This window comes from Lissotriton helveticus, chromosome 5_1, assembly GCF_964261635.1.
Source record: "Lissotriton helveticus chromosome 5_1, aLisHel1.1, whole genome shotgun sequence".
Taxonomy (NCBI): domain Eukaryota; kingdom Metazoa; phylum Chordata; class Amphibia; order Caudata; family Salamandridae; genus Lissotriton; species Lissotriton helveticus.
The window spans coordinates 242,930,429-242,945,915 of NC_136065.1; the positions used below are offsets into that span (position 1 = coordinate 242,930,429).

The 15,487-nt window shown below is 47.6% G+C and overlaps 2 protein-coding genes across 7 annotated transcripts in view; one reads left to right on the forward strand and one right to left on the reverse strand.

Moving 5' to 3' along the window:
- The window catches only part of PNPLA7 (patatin like domain 7, lysophospholipase), a 1,524,034-nt gene extending 1,517,457 nt beyond the window's left edge, over window positions 1-6,577 (reverse strand). The window contains exon 1 of one of the 3 annotated variants that reach the window (XM_078642105.1): window positions 6,517-6,577. In XM_078642105.1, coding sequence (XP_078498231.1) covers window positions 6,517-6,562 — 46 coding nt within the window. In that variant the 5' untranslated portion in view covers window positions 6,563-6,577. Of the gene's footprint in view, window positions 1-6,146; window positions 6,383-6,516 lie in introns of those variants that run through there. The other 2 variants (XM_078642108.1, XM_078642106.1) reach the window with 2 other exon arrangements.
- Window positions 6,568-15,487, forward strand: part of MRPL41 (mitochondrial ribosomal protein L41) — an 81,711-nt gene continuing 72,791 nt past the window's right edge. The window contains exon 1 of one of the 4 annotated variants that reach the window (XM_078642110.1): window positions 6,568-6,714. The gene's annotated coding sequence lies outside the window, so the exon portion shown is untranslated. Of the gene's footprint in view, window positions 6,849-15,487 lie in introns of all 4 variants that reach the window. The other 3 variants (XM_078642113.1, XM_078642112.1, XM_078642111.1) reach the window with 3 other exon arrangements.

The window sequence follows — 15,487 nt, forward strand, 5'->3', positions numbered from 1 at the left end:
TTTTCGTAGGGGATGATCTCTTTGGTTAATTTCAACGGTGCACTCTTCCCTTTCTCTTTAATTTTGCCCCATTTAAACTTGCAGCAAAGCGGATTATGGTCGCTATCCTGGGTGGGTACCACCTCCATATCAATAAGGTCCATCCACATACTAACACTCATTAAAATATAGTCAATTCTGGACGGGGCCGATAGCCTGTTAAAAGTCATTGCACCTGATATATCAGACCGGGTCCTGCCATTAAGGGCTCTTAATTTGTGCTCCCTAGTGAGGGCGTTCAGTTGGATTGCCCTAGCAGACCATTTCCGGATGGGGGGTACCGTCAAGGGGGGGATAGACCACCTGGAGTCGTCCTCCTCAGTACCTAGTGGATCATCACCAAGAAGAGGTTCGAACGTACAATTAAAATCGCCACCCACCATAATTCTGGCTGAGGGAGGGCAATTAGCTAGAGCAGAATCAAGGCTCGATATGGTTGCCGAAGTATTATCCCCCGCAGCCCCTCTAGCGTACACATTAAAAAGTTCAAGCCTAATCCCCTCGATATGACCCCTGGAAGAAAGGTGCATTAAATCATTACACTGGGTGTCATTAGAGGCCATGTCCCAATCTAGGTCAGTTCTTATCCAGACTAAAAGACCTCCTGCTGGTCTACCTTTCCCTCTACTTATCGCTGGGGAAAAGAAGGTAGTGTAGCCAGATTTATCAATTGGTATCAAGCACCAAGTTTCTTGAAACAGGCAGACATCGAACTTCTCGATGAATTCATGCCATTCAGGAATGTCTAACTTCCTTTTTAGCCCGGCTACATTCCAGGAAATCAGGTTTATTACCCTAGAACCCTTGTGCACTAGAGAGAACCCTTCCGTGATCACCCCCCCGGCTCCATTCCCACACCTCTAGATTGGTGGCTGTTACTCACACAACAAGATTGCCTGTCGGGTTCAAAACAATCAACAACAATAGACATACCCGGGGCATCAAAATGAGGCATATTCGAGTGGATGACATTAGAGTCATCTATGGTTACCTCCTGGGAATTGTCACAAATAATTCCTCCTTGCTGGGGATCCACTCCATGTCTACCGCCTCCCTCCTCCATAGGCTGTAAGCATCAATCGCAGTCCTCCATGCCACTAAGCTGCGAAAACCTATTGAAAGTATCTAAGGGGGTGAAGGGTCTAAGATGCTCCATTGCACCATTGTGGCTTAGGTGATGTCTCTGTGGAACCGTAAACCAACCAGACTGACCATTAGGGTAAAGCTGATGCTGGCCAAATACCTGATGAGTACTATTGTAACCAAACTGCTTGGGCCATGGGGCATAAGACTCTTCCCTATGTTTGGGGGGGTAAGGAACCGGCCTCGGGTAAAAGTAGGTTAAGGGCCTAGGTGTAATAGAGTTTCCTCCTCCTGCATATGGCCAGTTTAAAATGTAGTCCACTGCACGGGGGTCTCTAAAATTAACCACCACTAGATCCCCGTCAATATCTTTCCTAGTGTTACCCAACCACGGGATCCTTCTGACATGTACAATATCTCCATCCACATTTGGGGCTATAGGCCTGAATGTCCTCAACCAATGAATTATTTTATTTTTCAATTGGCCATAACCTTCCTTCTTATTGTCTGCTAATGGAGGAACCCCGGTCATGACTACTACATAGGGCACCGCCTGAGGTGGAATTTCCACTTGAGGTACTCTAGTCAGAGGACCTCTGGTGCGTCCCCCTTCCCCCTGTCTCTCGCTTCTGTTTACTGGGGGAGCCTTTGTCATTGGCCTTTGGGGGCCACCTTCTGTCCCAGCTACAGAAATGATCGGGTTCATTGTAGGATTTTCTTTATGTATAGCAGGCACCGCCTTTCCCTGATGCTGAGACGACTGTTTAGACGGCTGGAGTAGAGCAGAGGGGGTAGCTACTGGGGGTTTTACAGTCACGCTAGACGAGACCCCAGTACAAGGTGTTAGTTGTGTTCCCCCACTCCCCTGAGCCCTGGTCACCGTGGCCATACTATTTAAGGCAGCATCTACTAAGGTCAATCTATTTTCGACTTTCCTAAGACTCTCAATCACGGGTAGCAACAGAGACCTCAGTAAAAGTTCGAAATCCCCTACAGGTGGAGGAGGAGTCGATGAGTTTGTAAATAAGGGCCCCTGACTGTTATCTAAAACTGCTATATTGGGGACCTCAACAAACGGAGTAGCCACCATTGGTGATGCCTCGGGTGTTACAGTAGTTGCAACTTCCATGGTAGCCCTTACATGCGGTGAAGATAATTTAGGGCCTTTGCCAAAGTCTAGATGGGAAATTTTAACTTTGCCTTGTCCCGCCCTTAATTTCCTCCTTTTTTTATTTGGTGGTGGTCCGTGTATCTGTGCAACCACTAGTTGCTTGGATTTCAATGATTTAAGCTTCAAGGGAGCAGCAGGGTGGCATGAGATCTGGGTAGGGGGGTCAATCACAATAGGATCAAGGGACATACCAGGCGAAGAAGTGCAGTCACGCAGTAAAAGTGGGAAGCCTTCTTGACTAACGGTTTCCCTCCCAAGGTCGATTAAGTCCCCCTCGGTGAACAAGGATACAGACGCAGAGTCAATAAAGGATCTGTTTTTCAAGCTTTCGATTGAACGCCTCCGCTCAGCCCTGCGTTCAGCCATGATCAATTCCTTCTCCCCCTCGGACAGTACCTTGGGAAAGTAATTGTCTAGTGACCCATTGCGAAGTTTGCCCTTCTTCCCAGGTGACCCCCCATCGGGTAGGGTAGCCATTAACTAACCTGTAACACGAGCCCACGGAGTGGGTTTTAGAGAGTGGGCCCAGCCCGGCCTGCTCTGGCCTACGAGGGCCTCAGAGGGCCCGCCCTTTGCCCGGGCTTCGCCCCGGGCGCTCCCGCGCGCTCCCGCGCAGCGGGTTACAAAGGTTTATATGGGCCTAAGGCTGGAATAAGCTGGGCGGGGCGGTCAGGGAGAGCGCGCCAGGTGATAGGCCGGAGGATTGCCGGGACTCCTGGGAAAGCGAGTCCCGGTTCCTTCGCTCGCAGCCCTGTCGCACGCTCTCTCACCCAGCTGGCTCCTGTGACTCCTGGGCTCCGGTGGCGGCAACAGCGCAGCGGGACCCGCGAAGCGGGTTCCGCAAGTAGTAAAAGTGGTCTCCCAGCGGCAGCAGGAACACACACAGCAAACGACCCCAATGTCAATAGGAGGCGGGGATTTTTAAAAAGGTGAGCTGGGCGGGGCGGTCAGGGAGAGCGGGCCAGGTGAAAGGCCGGAGGATTGCCGGGACTCCTGGGAAAGCGAGTCCCGGTTCCTTCGCTCGCAGCCCTGTCGCACGCTCTCTCACCTAGCTGGCTCCTGTGACTCCTGGGCTCCGGTGGCGGCAACAGCGCAGCGGGACCCGCGAAGCGGGTTCCGCAAGTAGTAAAAGTGGTCTCCCAGCGGCAGCAGGAACACACACAGCAAAGTTATTTTCTAATCTTTGCAGTTGAGTACTTTTGTAGTCTCCCCATATTCCCTCCCCGTAGGTAGCAATAGACAAACATTTTATTTTATATAAGGTGATCAGTTCCATTATTGATTTGTGGCCTAACTTACATGCAAAACGAAAACGGCCTTCCACGGCAAGGTTAGTATTCAGCACCTGTGATGTGATAAGAGTGTCCAAGTTCAGCTTATTATTAAAAGCATTCCCAAATAAGTAAAATTAGAGACCTTGTCAATTGACTTGCCCTTTACAGAAAATGTTCTAGATTTGGTGTGTTTTGGACCTCAGACCATAACATAAGATTAAGTGAAGTTTACTTTTAGGTCGAGGGCTAACATAAAATCAGTAAAAGCATTCAAGGAAATCTGTAAGCGATTTGCAGTTAAAGCCATTAAAACCGTGTCATCCGCATATGACAACTACAGGACCGGGTTGCCACCAATTTTTGGAAAGGCTAATTTCTGGTCTATCAGGGTTGATTCTAGACCATTCGTATACACGAGAAAAAGAAAGGGGGCCAATATGCACCCCTGTCGGACTACCTCAGTGGAAACCATGGGTCTAGTCCTCTCTCCCCCTGGACCATATCGTATGGCTACCGCAGTGGATGCATGCAGCCTACGCAGAAGGGTGATGAGAGGTTCCTTGAAGCCCATTTCACCCATCATGGACCACAGTTTCCCCCATTCTGTCAAGTTTGAAGGTTATTTGAAACATAGCAAAGAGTGATTTACAGCAAAGATAAACATACAACAATGTGGAGATTTCAAAACACTGGAACAGATGAAACTGACTACTGTTAGCATAAATCCATGACCTAACAAGGGAATAATATGTATAAGTTATCAAATAAATTGGCTGTTTGCTAATGACATTTGTCAAACATGCTACCCTCTACCTAGAGCAGAGGTGTATAAGCAATCAAAAAAGGGATCTTAAAGTACATGAAATATAGGTTAGTGCTCATACAACTATTATATTCATTTTTATATACGGATTTCCAAACCTCAAAGAAGGCGAAAAGAACTTTAATGGTGGTCCAACTGCATTATTTTTGTAGAGATTCAGAACCCTGGCGAGGTTGAGAAGCCCTCTGATTTGCACTGGGTGCCTGGACGCTCTTTGGAAAGCATGTTGAAAGGGTGCTTGTTGTATGGTCTCTGTGGAACATGCTGGGTGAAACGCGTGGTACCAACACCGTGGTGAAATATGGTTTGCTTAATGCCACAACAGGGGTGTAGCAGCGAGTGTTAAAAATAGTGTTGGCATTCAGACACTTATCAACTTTGTGAGTGGATGTACTAAACTACATTAAGCACCATCAGTAGCATCAAATATCCAATCTATTGAACGTACTCTTAAACCCAACAAAGGAATACTATATAAAGTTCAACTTCGAGCGACAGAGGATCAACGGATTTGAGGAATAGGTAACCCATCAATTAAATGCTATACAGTGTCCACCCATGAGTGACTGAATCACTAATAAGCCACCAAGTCAGTGTTATATGGAGTCCTCCCAGGAGCAACAAGGGCCTAACATCCTTTATGCACAGGCTGCATAATTGCCATACCTACAAGTATCTGCAGTCACCACTGTAAATGGAGTACAGAAATTAAGGCAGCACAGCAGCAACTGGTGATCTTGTGCGAGAATTAGGTTCTGAGATGAAGAAAGAGTTTGGGTGGCGGGAATTAGGGACATCAGCTACACAGAGGGATAGGAGAGGCAGGGGTTCTAGACCTAGGCTCTAGTATGGAAATTAAGACAAGAAGTTGTTCTTTGCCTGAACGCCCTGAAAGGGAAGGTTAGGTGAGGTGACTGTAAGAATGGTGGCTAAGAGGGGGAGATCAAGGGGTAAGACAAGCTGAGGGCCAAAGTGCAAGATACGGTCTCATAATCAGAGTACCCTATTGGTTGGTGCACAGAAGAAATCAAACAACTTGGGAAGGGGGCTAACTCCATGGGTCACCCGTACGCAAAGCCCTTAGTCATTGAGTAAGATTAATTGTCCATTATAATAGAGTAATCTGCGTATGTATGTGAGCCATTTAAACAACAAGAAGCTCCTCAATCAGTCGCTCTGGAAAATTATTTTGACATCTCCCTAGCAGAAAATGAAAACCATGAAGGAACAGTCAGGCTGCAAGCTTTTTAACGTTGTGCCGATCAAAGGTAAGGAGTCTTCCAGGTTAAAGTGGAAACTGCAATCTCGGCAAGCAATTACTTCAAATACGTTTATATATTACATGCTGCCGAAAAGAAGAACACTAAACTGAAGGCGAAAAGGCCAATAGAATGACAATCGATTGCCACCAACCCACACTAGTCATTTTATCCAAACAGAAAATCTATTGAATTACTACCAAATGACAAGCGTGTGCAAACCGAGGTGAGAAGGGTGAAGGCCACAGCTAAAAGACCATCTAATCAATCGTGCAACAAGCTACAACAAAACGTTTTAAATCTCCACTGAGGTGAAGGGGTCATCTTGTAGTACTTCTGAACTTCCAGCAATCAGAGAATCAACAGGTGGTCTGCCGGCAGGCAAGTGTACCGCACTCGTGCTTCTGGTGTATTTTTATCCCAAATTTATATTTTTTTATAAAATTTCCAACCCAGAAAAGAACACACCCGTTTACCTGTTGATATTTCATTCGTACCTTTAGATCAGTTGGACCAAGTCTCTCCGTTCTGCTAAGCGTCCTTCCACGAGACTTTGTACACACTTCTAAGGGTGCAAGAGAACAGCACTAGGACGATGTAGCAGAGCAGAGGCTAAACTCACGTGATTAAGTTCCTCTGAACAGCCTCTGCCCTACCGGGTTGCCCGGTGCCCTCCCTGCTTGCCTGTCCCAGTAGTGTTGAGAGCGCTCTAGCACTTAAAAAATACAAGCACAACGTCCCTTCAAAAGACTGTTGAAACAAGCGCAAATCCTGGCAAAACAAACCTAAAACAAGCACATCCCCACATAATAGAAAATAGGTTACAAAAATACACAGGATACATTTTAAAGAACGTTCAACACGTACTATTCAGCACCGCAGACTGATTAGTCGTTATCCAATTAGGTGACATGTTTTTTTCCCCCAAGGGGCTAGACCCCACCGGTTTTCTTGACGCCCTTCAAAGTCTCACTTTTTTTCCGGAATCTCGTGATTACTTCCGGGGCGATCTCCGGTCTCCGCTAGAAAGCTTATTGGGACGTTGCTGGAGTTGCCCTGTCTCTGGTACTGTTGCCCAGCGTGTTATGCTCGCGCAATAGAATAGCCTTCACATTTTTAGAGCACATAAGAGTCCTAAGAAACTTAAAGGCTGAGGTGAGTTCTCAGAATTTTAAAAACCCTCCGCCGAGAGCGAGAAGGTAAGTTGTGCGTGCGCGGACGTTCCATCGTATTCAGAAGTATTTTAGATGTGTTCGTACAGCGCTTGGTCGCGCCAGTGATGTTTTGACTCGCCCGTACTTTATGAGCTCGGCCAGGATATGGGGCAGTCAAGTGACCCTCTTCTAGCCCCTCTCCCTGCCTAGCCACGTGGGAGGTAATTGACACTTTACAACCTTTAAGTAAGAGGCTTCATGCAAGTAAACAAGAGGAGATTGGGGTGCCAAGTTGGTGTATCCACGACATGGTACATTTGAGGGCAGTGTGGCTATAGAGAGAAGTCCACCACACCCTTCTCATGAAGTAAAAAAATCCTAAAAAGGACTCAACAGATCACAACAGTGCATGGCTTATAAGTTTACACAGTCCTGCCAAGCGTCACGCAACAGGTGTGACACTCACGCATTTCAGTACGGTGATCCGCATCACCGCACTGAATGCATTTGTCACGCATTTTTGCCACCTGTGCCAGCGCACCGGCAGCAGCTCCTGTGTGCCCGGGCTCTCTTCAGTTCTGAGAGTGCTGCTTTGCCCGACTAATGTGCCTAAACAGAAACCTGACTGCAGCTCAGCTCTCTGAGCTCTTGAGCGGCGCCGCCGCCGGCCGCGCTACAATGTATCTCTCTCCTCAGCTCTGCCTGCTAGAGTCCGACGACTGTGTTGATGTTCCCTACCCTGTTGCCCTGAAAACTAGAGAATAGCGATTTGTGCAGTCTGCAGGGGGGCCGGCCGGCGCCCGGCCTGCCCGCTCAGTCGATACTCTGAGTCAGTGGCTTGCTCTGCAGTCCAACAATATAACAAAATCTGGCTGTGGCTGCTGCCTGGAGACCCCGGGTGCGGAGTGGCATGCCCAGCAGAGCTGTTGCCGCGTTATAGCTCTCAGACATAGTGGCGCCGTGACCTCACGTCCGTCCTGAAAGGAAATGAAGTTGGAGAAGCTGTGCCATGGGCCGGACTCGACGACTGGAGTGGAGTTGTGCTGTGTGTGTCGTTGGTCCGACGCCGTGCGGCCCCAGTGTCTGTCTCAGTCTGGCACGTGATACAGCGCTGCTGCCTGCGCAGGAGGGCAACAATATATAATTAATATTAACCCGGCGTTTTTCCGACCGGCGGCGGGACCGGACGGGCCGCACAGCATCGACCTGAGACAGTGACTACACTAGTCACTAGTCTCTCAGACTGGTCTGTGTCTGGTCAGCATCATCATGACCGGGCTTCCGGCACGGCATCATCAGAGGGCTGAGGAGGATCATTGCCGGACCCCCGGCGTAGAGCGATAGTCTTTGCACTGGACACAGGACTGTGAACTTGTACAAGTAAGTACTTTTTTTGGTCAGCGTAGGCAGCCTGATAGTACTGTGTTTGTTTATGCAATTACTGCTCTGTGAGTAGCACAAAAGCATGCACTCGCGGCACTGATCTGTGTCTATTGTCACTCCAACAACTTGTAGACGAGTCTGCGCAATAACCCAACACCTGCTGGCATATGGATCACGCTGAGCTGCTGACAGGCGAATTTGTCACAATTTGAGCTGTTTCTATAGTGGCAGAGCAGGCTGCAGGCCATGTCGTGTTTACTTAGCTAGGCCCCGTCTATAGGTGGCAGAGCAGGCCGCGCGGCATTTTCTAGATCGTCTGATCATGATGTCTTGTGATCTAATATGCAGGGCGGGCTGGCTGCTAGTCAGGCAGCCCCGTGATAGTAGTAGTCAGTGTTGTCTTTATGTTACCTAACCTCGTTATAATGTCAGCAGCACGGCACGCACACTCGGCACTGCAGATCTCATGTGTGATCCAATCTGTAGGGCTGCTCTGTCTCGTCATCCTTAGCACCGTAGCAGTGTGGGCCGGGCCGGGGTATTATCATCACTGACGATGCACAGGGGCCTGTAGGTGATCATGCTCCTGGGCAAAGCCATGTGTCTGAACACTGTCTGTCCAAGCGTAAGAGCAGCTCTTCCTCACTCTGCACCCCTGTGATCCCGAAGTATGCCCCCAGTTAGAAGATTATTACAGCTATCGCCTGGCTCAACCCGTCGTGACTGTCATGCCTGGTCATCATCAGTGTCCACAGTGTCCAAGTGTAATGTACAGGCAGTGTTCACTTTAAACTGCATAAAAAATACAGAGCACACACTTCAAAATGAAAGACAAGTGAAACTTAAATATTCCGAAGGAAATATATTTATTTACATTACGAACTCTTAACCTTTTCCATTACGAAATATTTTCATCACATCCATCATAATACATGGAAGAATAAGAAGAAACTTAGCATTATCTTTTGTTTTCTATTTTGTTTTACATCTGCAATATTATGTCATTCCGAATGTTGTGTTGTGTTACATGAGCTACAGTCAAGTGCTCGCTGGCTGCAGAGCTGCCCTGTTCTTATTGGCGTTTCGCTGTACTTTCAGTTAAGGTTTTCAATAACACTACTGTGCCCTCTGGTATTGTTGTGAGCATGGAAGCTAAGACTTCCAACCAGTAACAAGTGGCCTGTTGGGGACAGGGCTCTCTATGTGTCATGTTGGTTAGTGTCCTTCCATTTCTGGTGTCTAGCAGCACTTTTAAGATCTTTTTAGAGTTTCTTGTTGCTCCGATGGGTCTAATTTCTAATATTTATATGTTTCCCTCGTCTTCATTGCTTGATTTTGCTCACGGGAAAGTGTCACTCATAGTAAATGAAATGTCACACCTAATTACACTAAAATTATGAAAATGTCACACATAGCAATCTAAAACCTTGGCAGCTATGTTTACATGTTGCTTGTCCTAACCGGAGGTCAAAATATATTTGTAGGTCCAGCCTGGGCAGCGCATGCTCAGCTCTGGGAGCCATGCTGCATTAGAGTATGTACTTGAAGCCCCGCCCACTCACCGCTTATATTTATCATTGGCTTGCGTCATTGCCCTTTGTAAATGCTGGCATTTGATTCCGTATTAGACTTGTTAGTCCCTCCTTAGTACCTCATTATCTTAATTTGTAACCTCCCATGAGGACTGGCCATTTTACTTCGGTTGTTACATGGTAGTCTTCTTTCGTCTATAAGCTGTATTTACTTTATTGAGTGTCTATTACTACAGGAGGGTAAGCACTATTTTCTTTGAGTTTCTCTTACTGTAGGAGAGGCTCTCGTGCTCAGTTGTTACCACCGGCTTGTTTATTTTACTCTTCGCAAACGGGAGCTCTTCAGGGACCATGGGAGACAGAAGGGGACAACTCAGCGATGCCTTCAAGCATGAAATGAATCACGCATTTGTGAGAGTTGAAGCTAATGCCTTTTTTTGACTGATTTTTATATAGCGCGAACTTAACTTGAAGGTATTGGGTATCCGAGCGCTTTACACGAGCACCAGTTGCGTTACATGAGAATTGTAAATCGTTTTAAAAACCAAAACATAAATAAAAGGTCTTGTCATTTACAATGCAATTAGCTCAAGTCATGTAAATGCGAGACCTATTACATTGCAGATGCTTGTTTTTAAAAGTATGGTAACTGTGACGCTGCATGCAATGGGGACGGGATGAGCGAGGGTGGGGGCGGAGTAAAAGGCATGGCTAAAAAAAATTCTATATACTTTTTTAAACTTTCACTTTCAGGTAACTACATATAAAATAATGCACAGCTTAAATGAACAAGCATCTATAATGCAGTAGGTCGCGTATTTACGCAAGTTTGAGCTATTGGCATTAGTAAATGACAGTGCCTTTTATTTATGTTTTGTTTTTAAAACAAAAATAAAAAGCATTGTCATTTACAATGCCAATAGCTTAACCCCTTCCACGCTCATGACGAGCTGGGCTCGTCATGGTGTAGCCTCCTCGCACGCTCATGACGAGCCCAGCTCGTCATGAATAATGGAAAATGGGCGATCCCAGCACCGGGGGGGAAAACGCATAGCAGCCAAGTGGTTAAACGCTCACAAATGCGAGACCTATTGCATTCCAAATGCTTTAAGGCATTGCTGAGTTGCCCCTTCTGTCTCCCATGTCCCCTGAAGAGGTACCAGTATGCTACGAGTAAAATAAACAAGCCGGTGGTCGCAACTGTGCATGAGACCCTCCTGCCCACCTGCAGGATGAGAAACTCATTAAAGAAAATAGTGCTTACATTCACTGAAGTGAAAGGGTCAGTTCTCATGGGAGGTTACAAATATAGACAAGGCGGTACTAAGGAGAGACTAACAAGCCTAATAACGAATCAGAAGCCAGCATTTACGAAGGACTATGACACAAGCCAATGACAAATATGGGTTGAGAGTGGGCGGGGCTTTAAGTTCATCAATACGGCATGGCTCGCAGAGTAGGGCATGCGCTGTCCAGGCTTGGCCTAAAAATAAATGCATGGTAAGTTAATCAGTAGGAAATGCACTATTGTACATTATGAAACATCTATTAGTTAATGCACTGCAGAGGTCTTTGTGTGTAACCAACGACCCACATAATTGAATCCTAGTTGATGTAGTGGAGAATAGTGACACGTATGTTTAGTGCTACTAAGTCTCAGTCTGCGACAGACAGCACTGCAAATACGTAAGCCATAATTTTAAACTTGCTTTATTCCTAGAGTAAGGTAGGCTGCTACAAAACGTGCAAAAAAGTTTAAGGTAAAAGTGGTTAAAAAATATAGATTTTAGTAATACCCAGACTATACGTAGTGCAATTTTTTTATAAAAATGTGTTTAAAGCACACATTTCACATCTCAGTTGGTAACTCCCTTACAATACCACTCAAAAAGAATAAATCTGTGTCATCACGATGCTTCAAGTGATTCCATCAATTAAAGCCAATATCGGCTTCAAAGCACCCTTTACATTTGCAGGTTTGCCAATTGAGCACATTTACATTTTTCTCAGGCAAGCAGGCTTGTTTAGCTGTCTGTCCTTCCCTTGATTTCACAGCTCAGGAAACTTATTGCCTTACAATTCTGCTGAAGCATTTCAGCTCTCAGAATTAACCGTCCCAGGACAGTTGCAGTGGCTGCTGGTACGGACCTGTGGTGGCAGGTGTAGAAATTTTCACTTACCTCTGCACGGCCACTGTCTCTCCTCTTTCGTCTCTCCTCCTCTTCTCTTCCCGGAAGCACACTGGCTCCCCTAAGCCAATTACGATGCTGCCGTCACCAGCATGACAGCATCGTCGTGATTGATCTGAGTGGCCTGGTTCGGCACTCAGACAGAGAGTGGGAGCCTGTGCATGTTTTCCACCCAAGCTATGCAATACAGCTTGGTGGAAAACTTGCTAAGTGTGCATGACTGTTTGGCCTGGCTAAAGACAGCCAACCAAACCTTCATGCACACTTAAGTGCACCAACAACTCCTCTTCCCCACTGGTTGAGATGACAGCCAAGCCCACCCCAAAACTGGCTTCAGCACGGAAAAATAAAATGATAATATTGTGTTATTTTATTTTTCCTTCTTTGCACTGCTGAAAAGCAGGGGGCGACGCTCCTCTGCCTTGGCAGAAGGGCCGCCGCTGGACAGTTGTCTTTTCTCAAAAAGAAGTTTTCTTTATCTTGAAATGTTCTCTGTAAGATAAAAAAGTATGCGCATATCGTGCCCCTCGAATCCCACCCACTTCGTCCACTGGTCTTGACTAATAGTCCAGTGGATGGTCTGACACTATAATCACCCAATACATATACAAGACATTAAAAAAATCATAGAGAGCCCTGGATCCTTAAAGACCACTCAAAGGGTGGAAAATTTTTACTCAGTTCAGTGTATTCGAATACTATATCCCACAAACACTCAGTGCTGATTTTATCATTCCTTGGGCTAGTGCTTTATTTGTAAATAAATAAGTGTCAGGGCTCTCGTCAGGAGGCCACTGCAGCTTGCACCATCAATTTCCCCCACCAGCGCTGCCAATGACAGTACCAACACAACTACTAATCATCGCACACTTACAAGTACCACATTTAAGACTTTTCCAGGCCTCCAAATGTATGAGAACTGCTTGGGTGGCAGGTATTAGTCATTTTAAAGTTTACTGAATTAATAAACAACTGTTGTTTTGCGGATCTCTAAATTAGACAAAAGGGGCCCGGAAACCACCGGCTCAAATTAAGCATTGCCTTGGGCACTTATTAAGAACTGTGCAACTCACTAGCCATCTTCTTCCACCGCAAGATCGCTGACATCCACGACAGCTTCCACACCACGACCGCCCCGACTACGCCAGACTCCACCTCCCCTGTGAACACCACCAGCGCCAACCGCCTGACCTCCTGGTCCAACGTCAACGACGACGAGACACGCAAGGTCATGAACTCCATTCACTCAGGATCTCCGTCTGACCGTGCCCACAACACGTATTCAACAAAGCAGACGCAGCCATCGCACCCCAACTACGGAAGGTCATCAACATCTCCTTCGAAACAGCGACATTCCCGGAAAGCTGGAAGCACGCCGAAATCAACGCCCTCCTCAAGAGCCCTAAGCGAACCCGAAGGACCTTAATAGCTTCCGTCCCATCTCCCTGATCCCGTTCCCGGCAAAGGTCATCGAGAAAATCGGTCCGGATTCAGACGAAACCACAGCACCGAGACAGCCCTCATCGCCGCCACAGACAACATCAGGCGCCAACTAGACAACGGCGAAACATCAGCCCTCATCCTCCTGGACCTGTCAGCCGCCTTCGACACGGTCTGCCATCGCACTCTAAAGACAAGCCTCCTAGAAGCCGGAATCCAAGAGAAGGCTTTTGACTGGAGCACCTCCTTCCTCTCCGGCAGAACCCAGAGCGTCCGCCTCCCACCCTTTCGATCAGAAGCCACCGACATCATCTGTGGCATCCCCCAGGGCTCATCCCTTAGCCCAATGCTGTTCAACGTCTACATGGCCCCCTCGTACAAGTGGCCCGCCATCACGACCTCAACATCATCTCCTACGCTGACGACACCCAGCTCATCCTCTCCCTCACCAAGGACCCGCACACCGCCAAAACCAACCTCTATGAGGGAATGAATGCCATCGCCGATTGGATGAGGAGCAGCTGTCTGAAACTGAACTTGGACAAGACGGAGGTCCTCCTCCTCGGACCCACCCCCTCAGCCTGGGACTCCTGGTGGCCGACCACACTGGGAACAGTACCAGCACCCACCGACCATGCACGCAATCTAGGATTCATCCTCGACTCCTCCCTCTCCATGTCTAAGCAGGTCAACGCCGTCTCCTCCTCCTGCTACAACACCCTTTGCATGCTCCGCAGGATCTACAAGTGGATCCCGACCGAAATAAGAAGAACGGTGACACAGGCCCTCGTCAGCAGCAGACTGGACTACGGCAACGCACTCTACGCAGGAATCCCAGCCAAACACCTACGACGACTACAACGCATCCAAAACGCCTCCGCCTGACTGATCTTCAACGTCCCCCGCCGCAGCCACATCACCCCCCCCCCCACCTGAGAGACCTACACTGGCTCCCCGTTGACAAGAGGATCACCTTCAAGCTCCTCACCCACGCACACAAAGCACTCCACAACGCCGGACCAGCCTACCTGAACAGCAGACTCCGCTTCCACACCCCCACCCGCCAGCTCTGCTCCACCAGCCTCGCCTTCGCCGCTGTCCCCCGCATCCAACGAACGACCTCCGGCGGCAGATCCTTCTCCTACCTGGCTGCCAAGACCTGGAACACCCTCCCTACCCACATACGGCAGACCCAAGACCTACTCGCCTTCAGAAGACTCCTCAAGACCTGGCTCTTCGAGCAGTAGCAGCACCCCCCCTCCCCTCATCGCCTTGGGACCCTCACGGGTAAGTAGCGCGCTTTACAAGTACTCTGATTGATTGATTGATAAAGGGATATCTGGGTAACCTTAAGGTATTTTTATTTCTTTAAGACCCTGGCAGAAAAATATTCAAAGTGTTCCCTGGAACATGATTGAGCTTGTCCTGGTTTACAAGGTCCAGAGTGAGAGCCGATAATGAAGTATGTACACTGGTGAATGTCTCTAATAACAAGTTCAATGAGACAAGATTGCTAACTTTTTCTTAATGAAGCTAGAAGATATTAAAGCCACTTTTTCTGATACATCCAGTGCTTGTGCAAATGAGTATTTTCCATGTGTAAGGTGGATTGAATGCTTTTGCCCCACTAGAGGTGTCTTCATTCATCTCCTTGTTGTCTGCCATTAGGTCTGGCTCTCTGCTTGACCCCTGCCCCCATCTATATTGAGTAAGTTGGCCATGTTTACTATGGTGCATTTCACCCAGCTTCTGAATGTTTCCTTAGCTGAAGGTAGGGTGCCTTTTGCATGAAAAGAGCTCTAATTACGCTCCTACAAAAAGAGTTCAAGCGTGCCCTCTTTTTTGGTCAAATTACAAGCCAATTTCTTCTCTGCCTACCTTAGCTAAGGTGCTGGAAAGGCATGCCAATCGGCAACTTATATCTTAGGTGACGTAGAATGGGATTTTGCATCTATCGCAATCAGGATTCAGGGCGGGTTAGAGCACTGAATCCGCCCTCCTTGGTGTCATGGAATACCTACTTGGACAATTAGATTCAGGCAGTTCAGTGGCACTGATTCTGTTAGATCCCAGTGCAGTATTGGCACAGTGAATCACTGTACTCTACTGTGTCGTCTGGAAGGAATGGAAATGCAGGGTA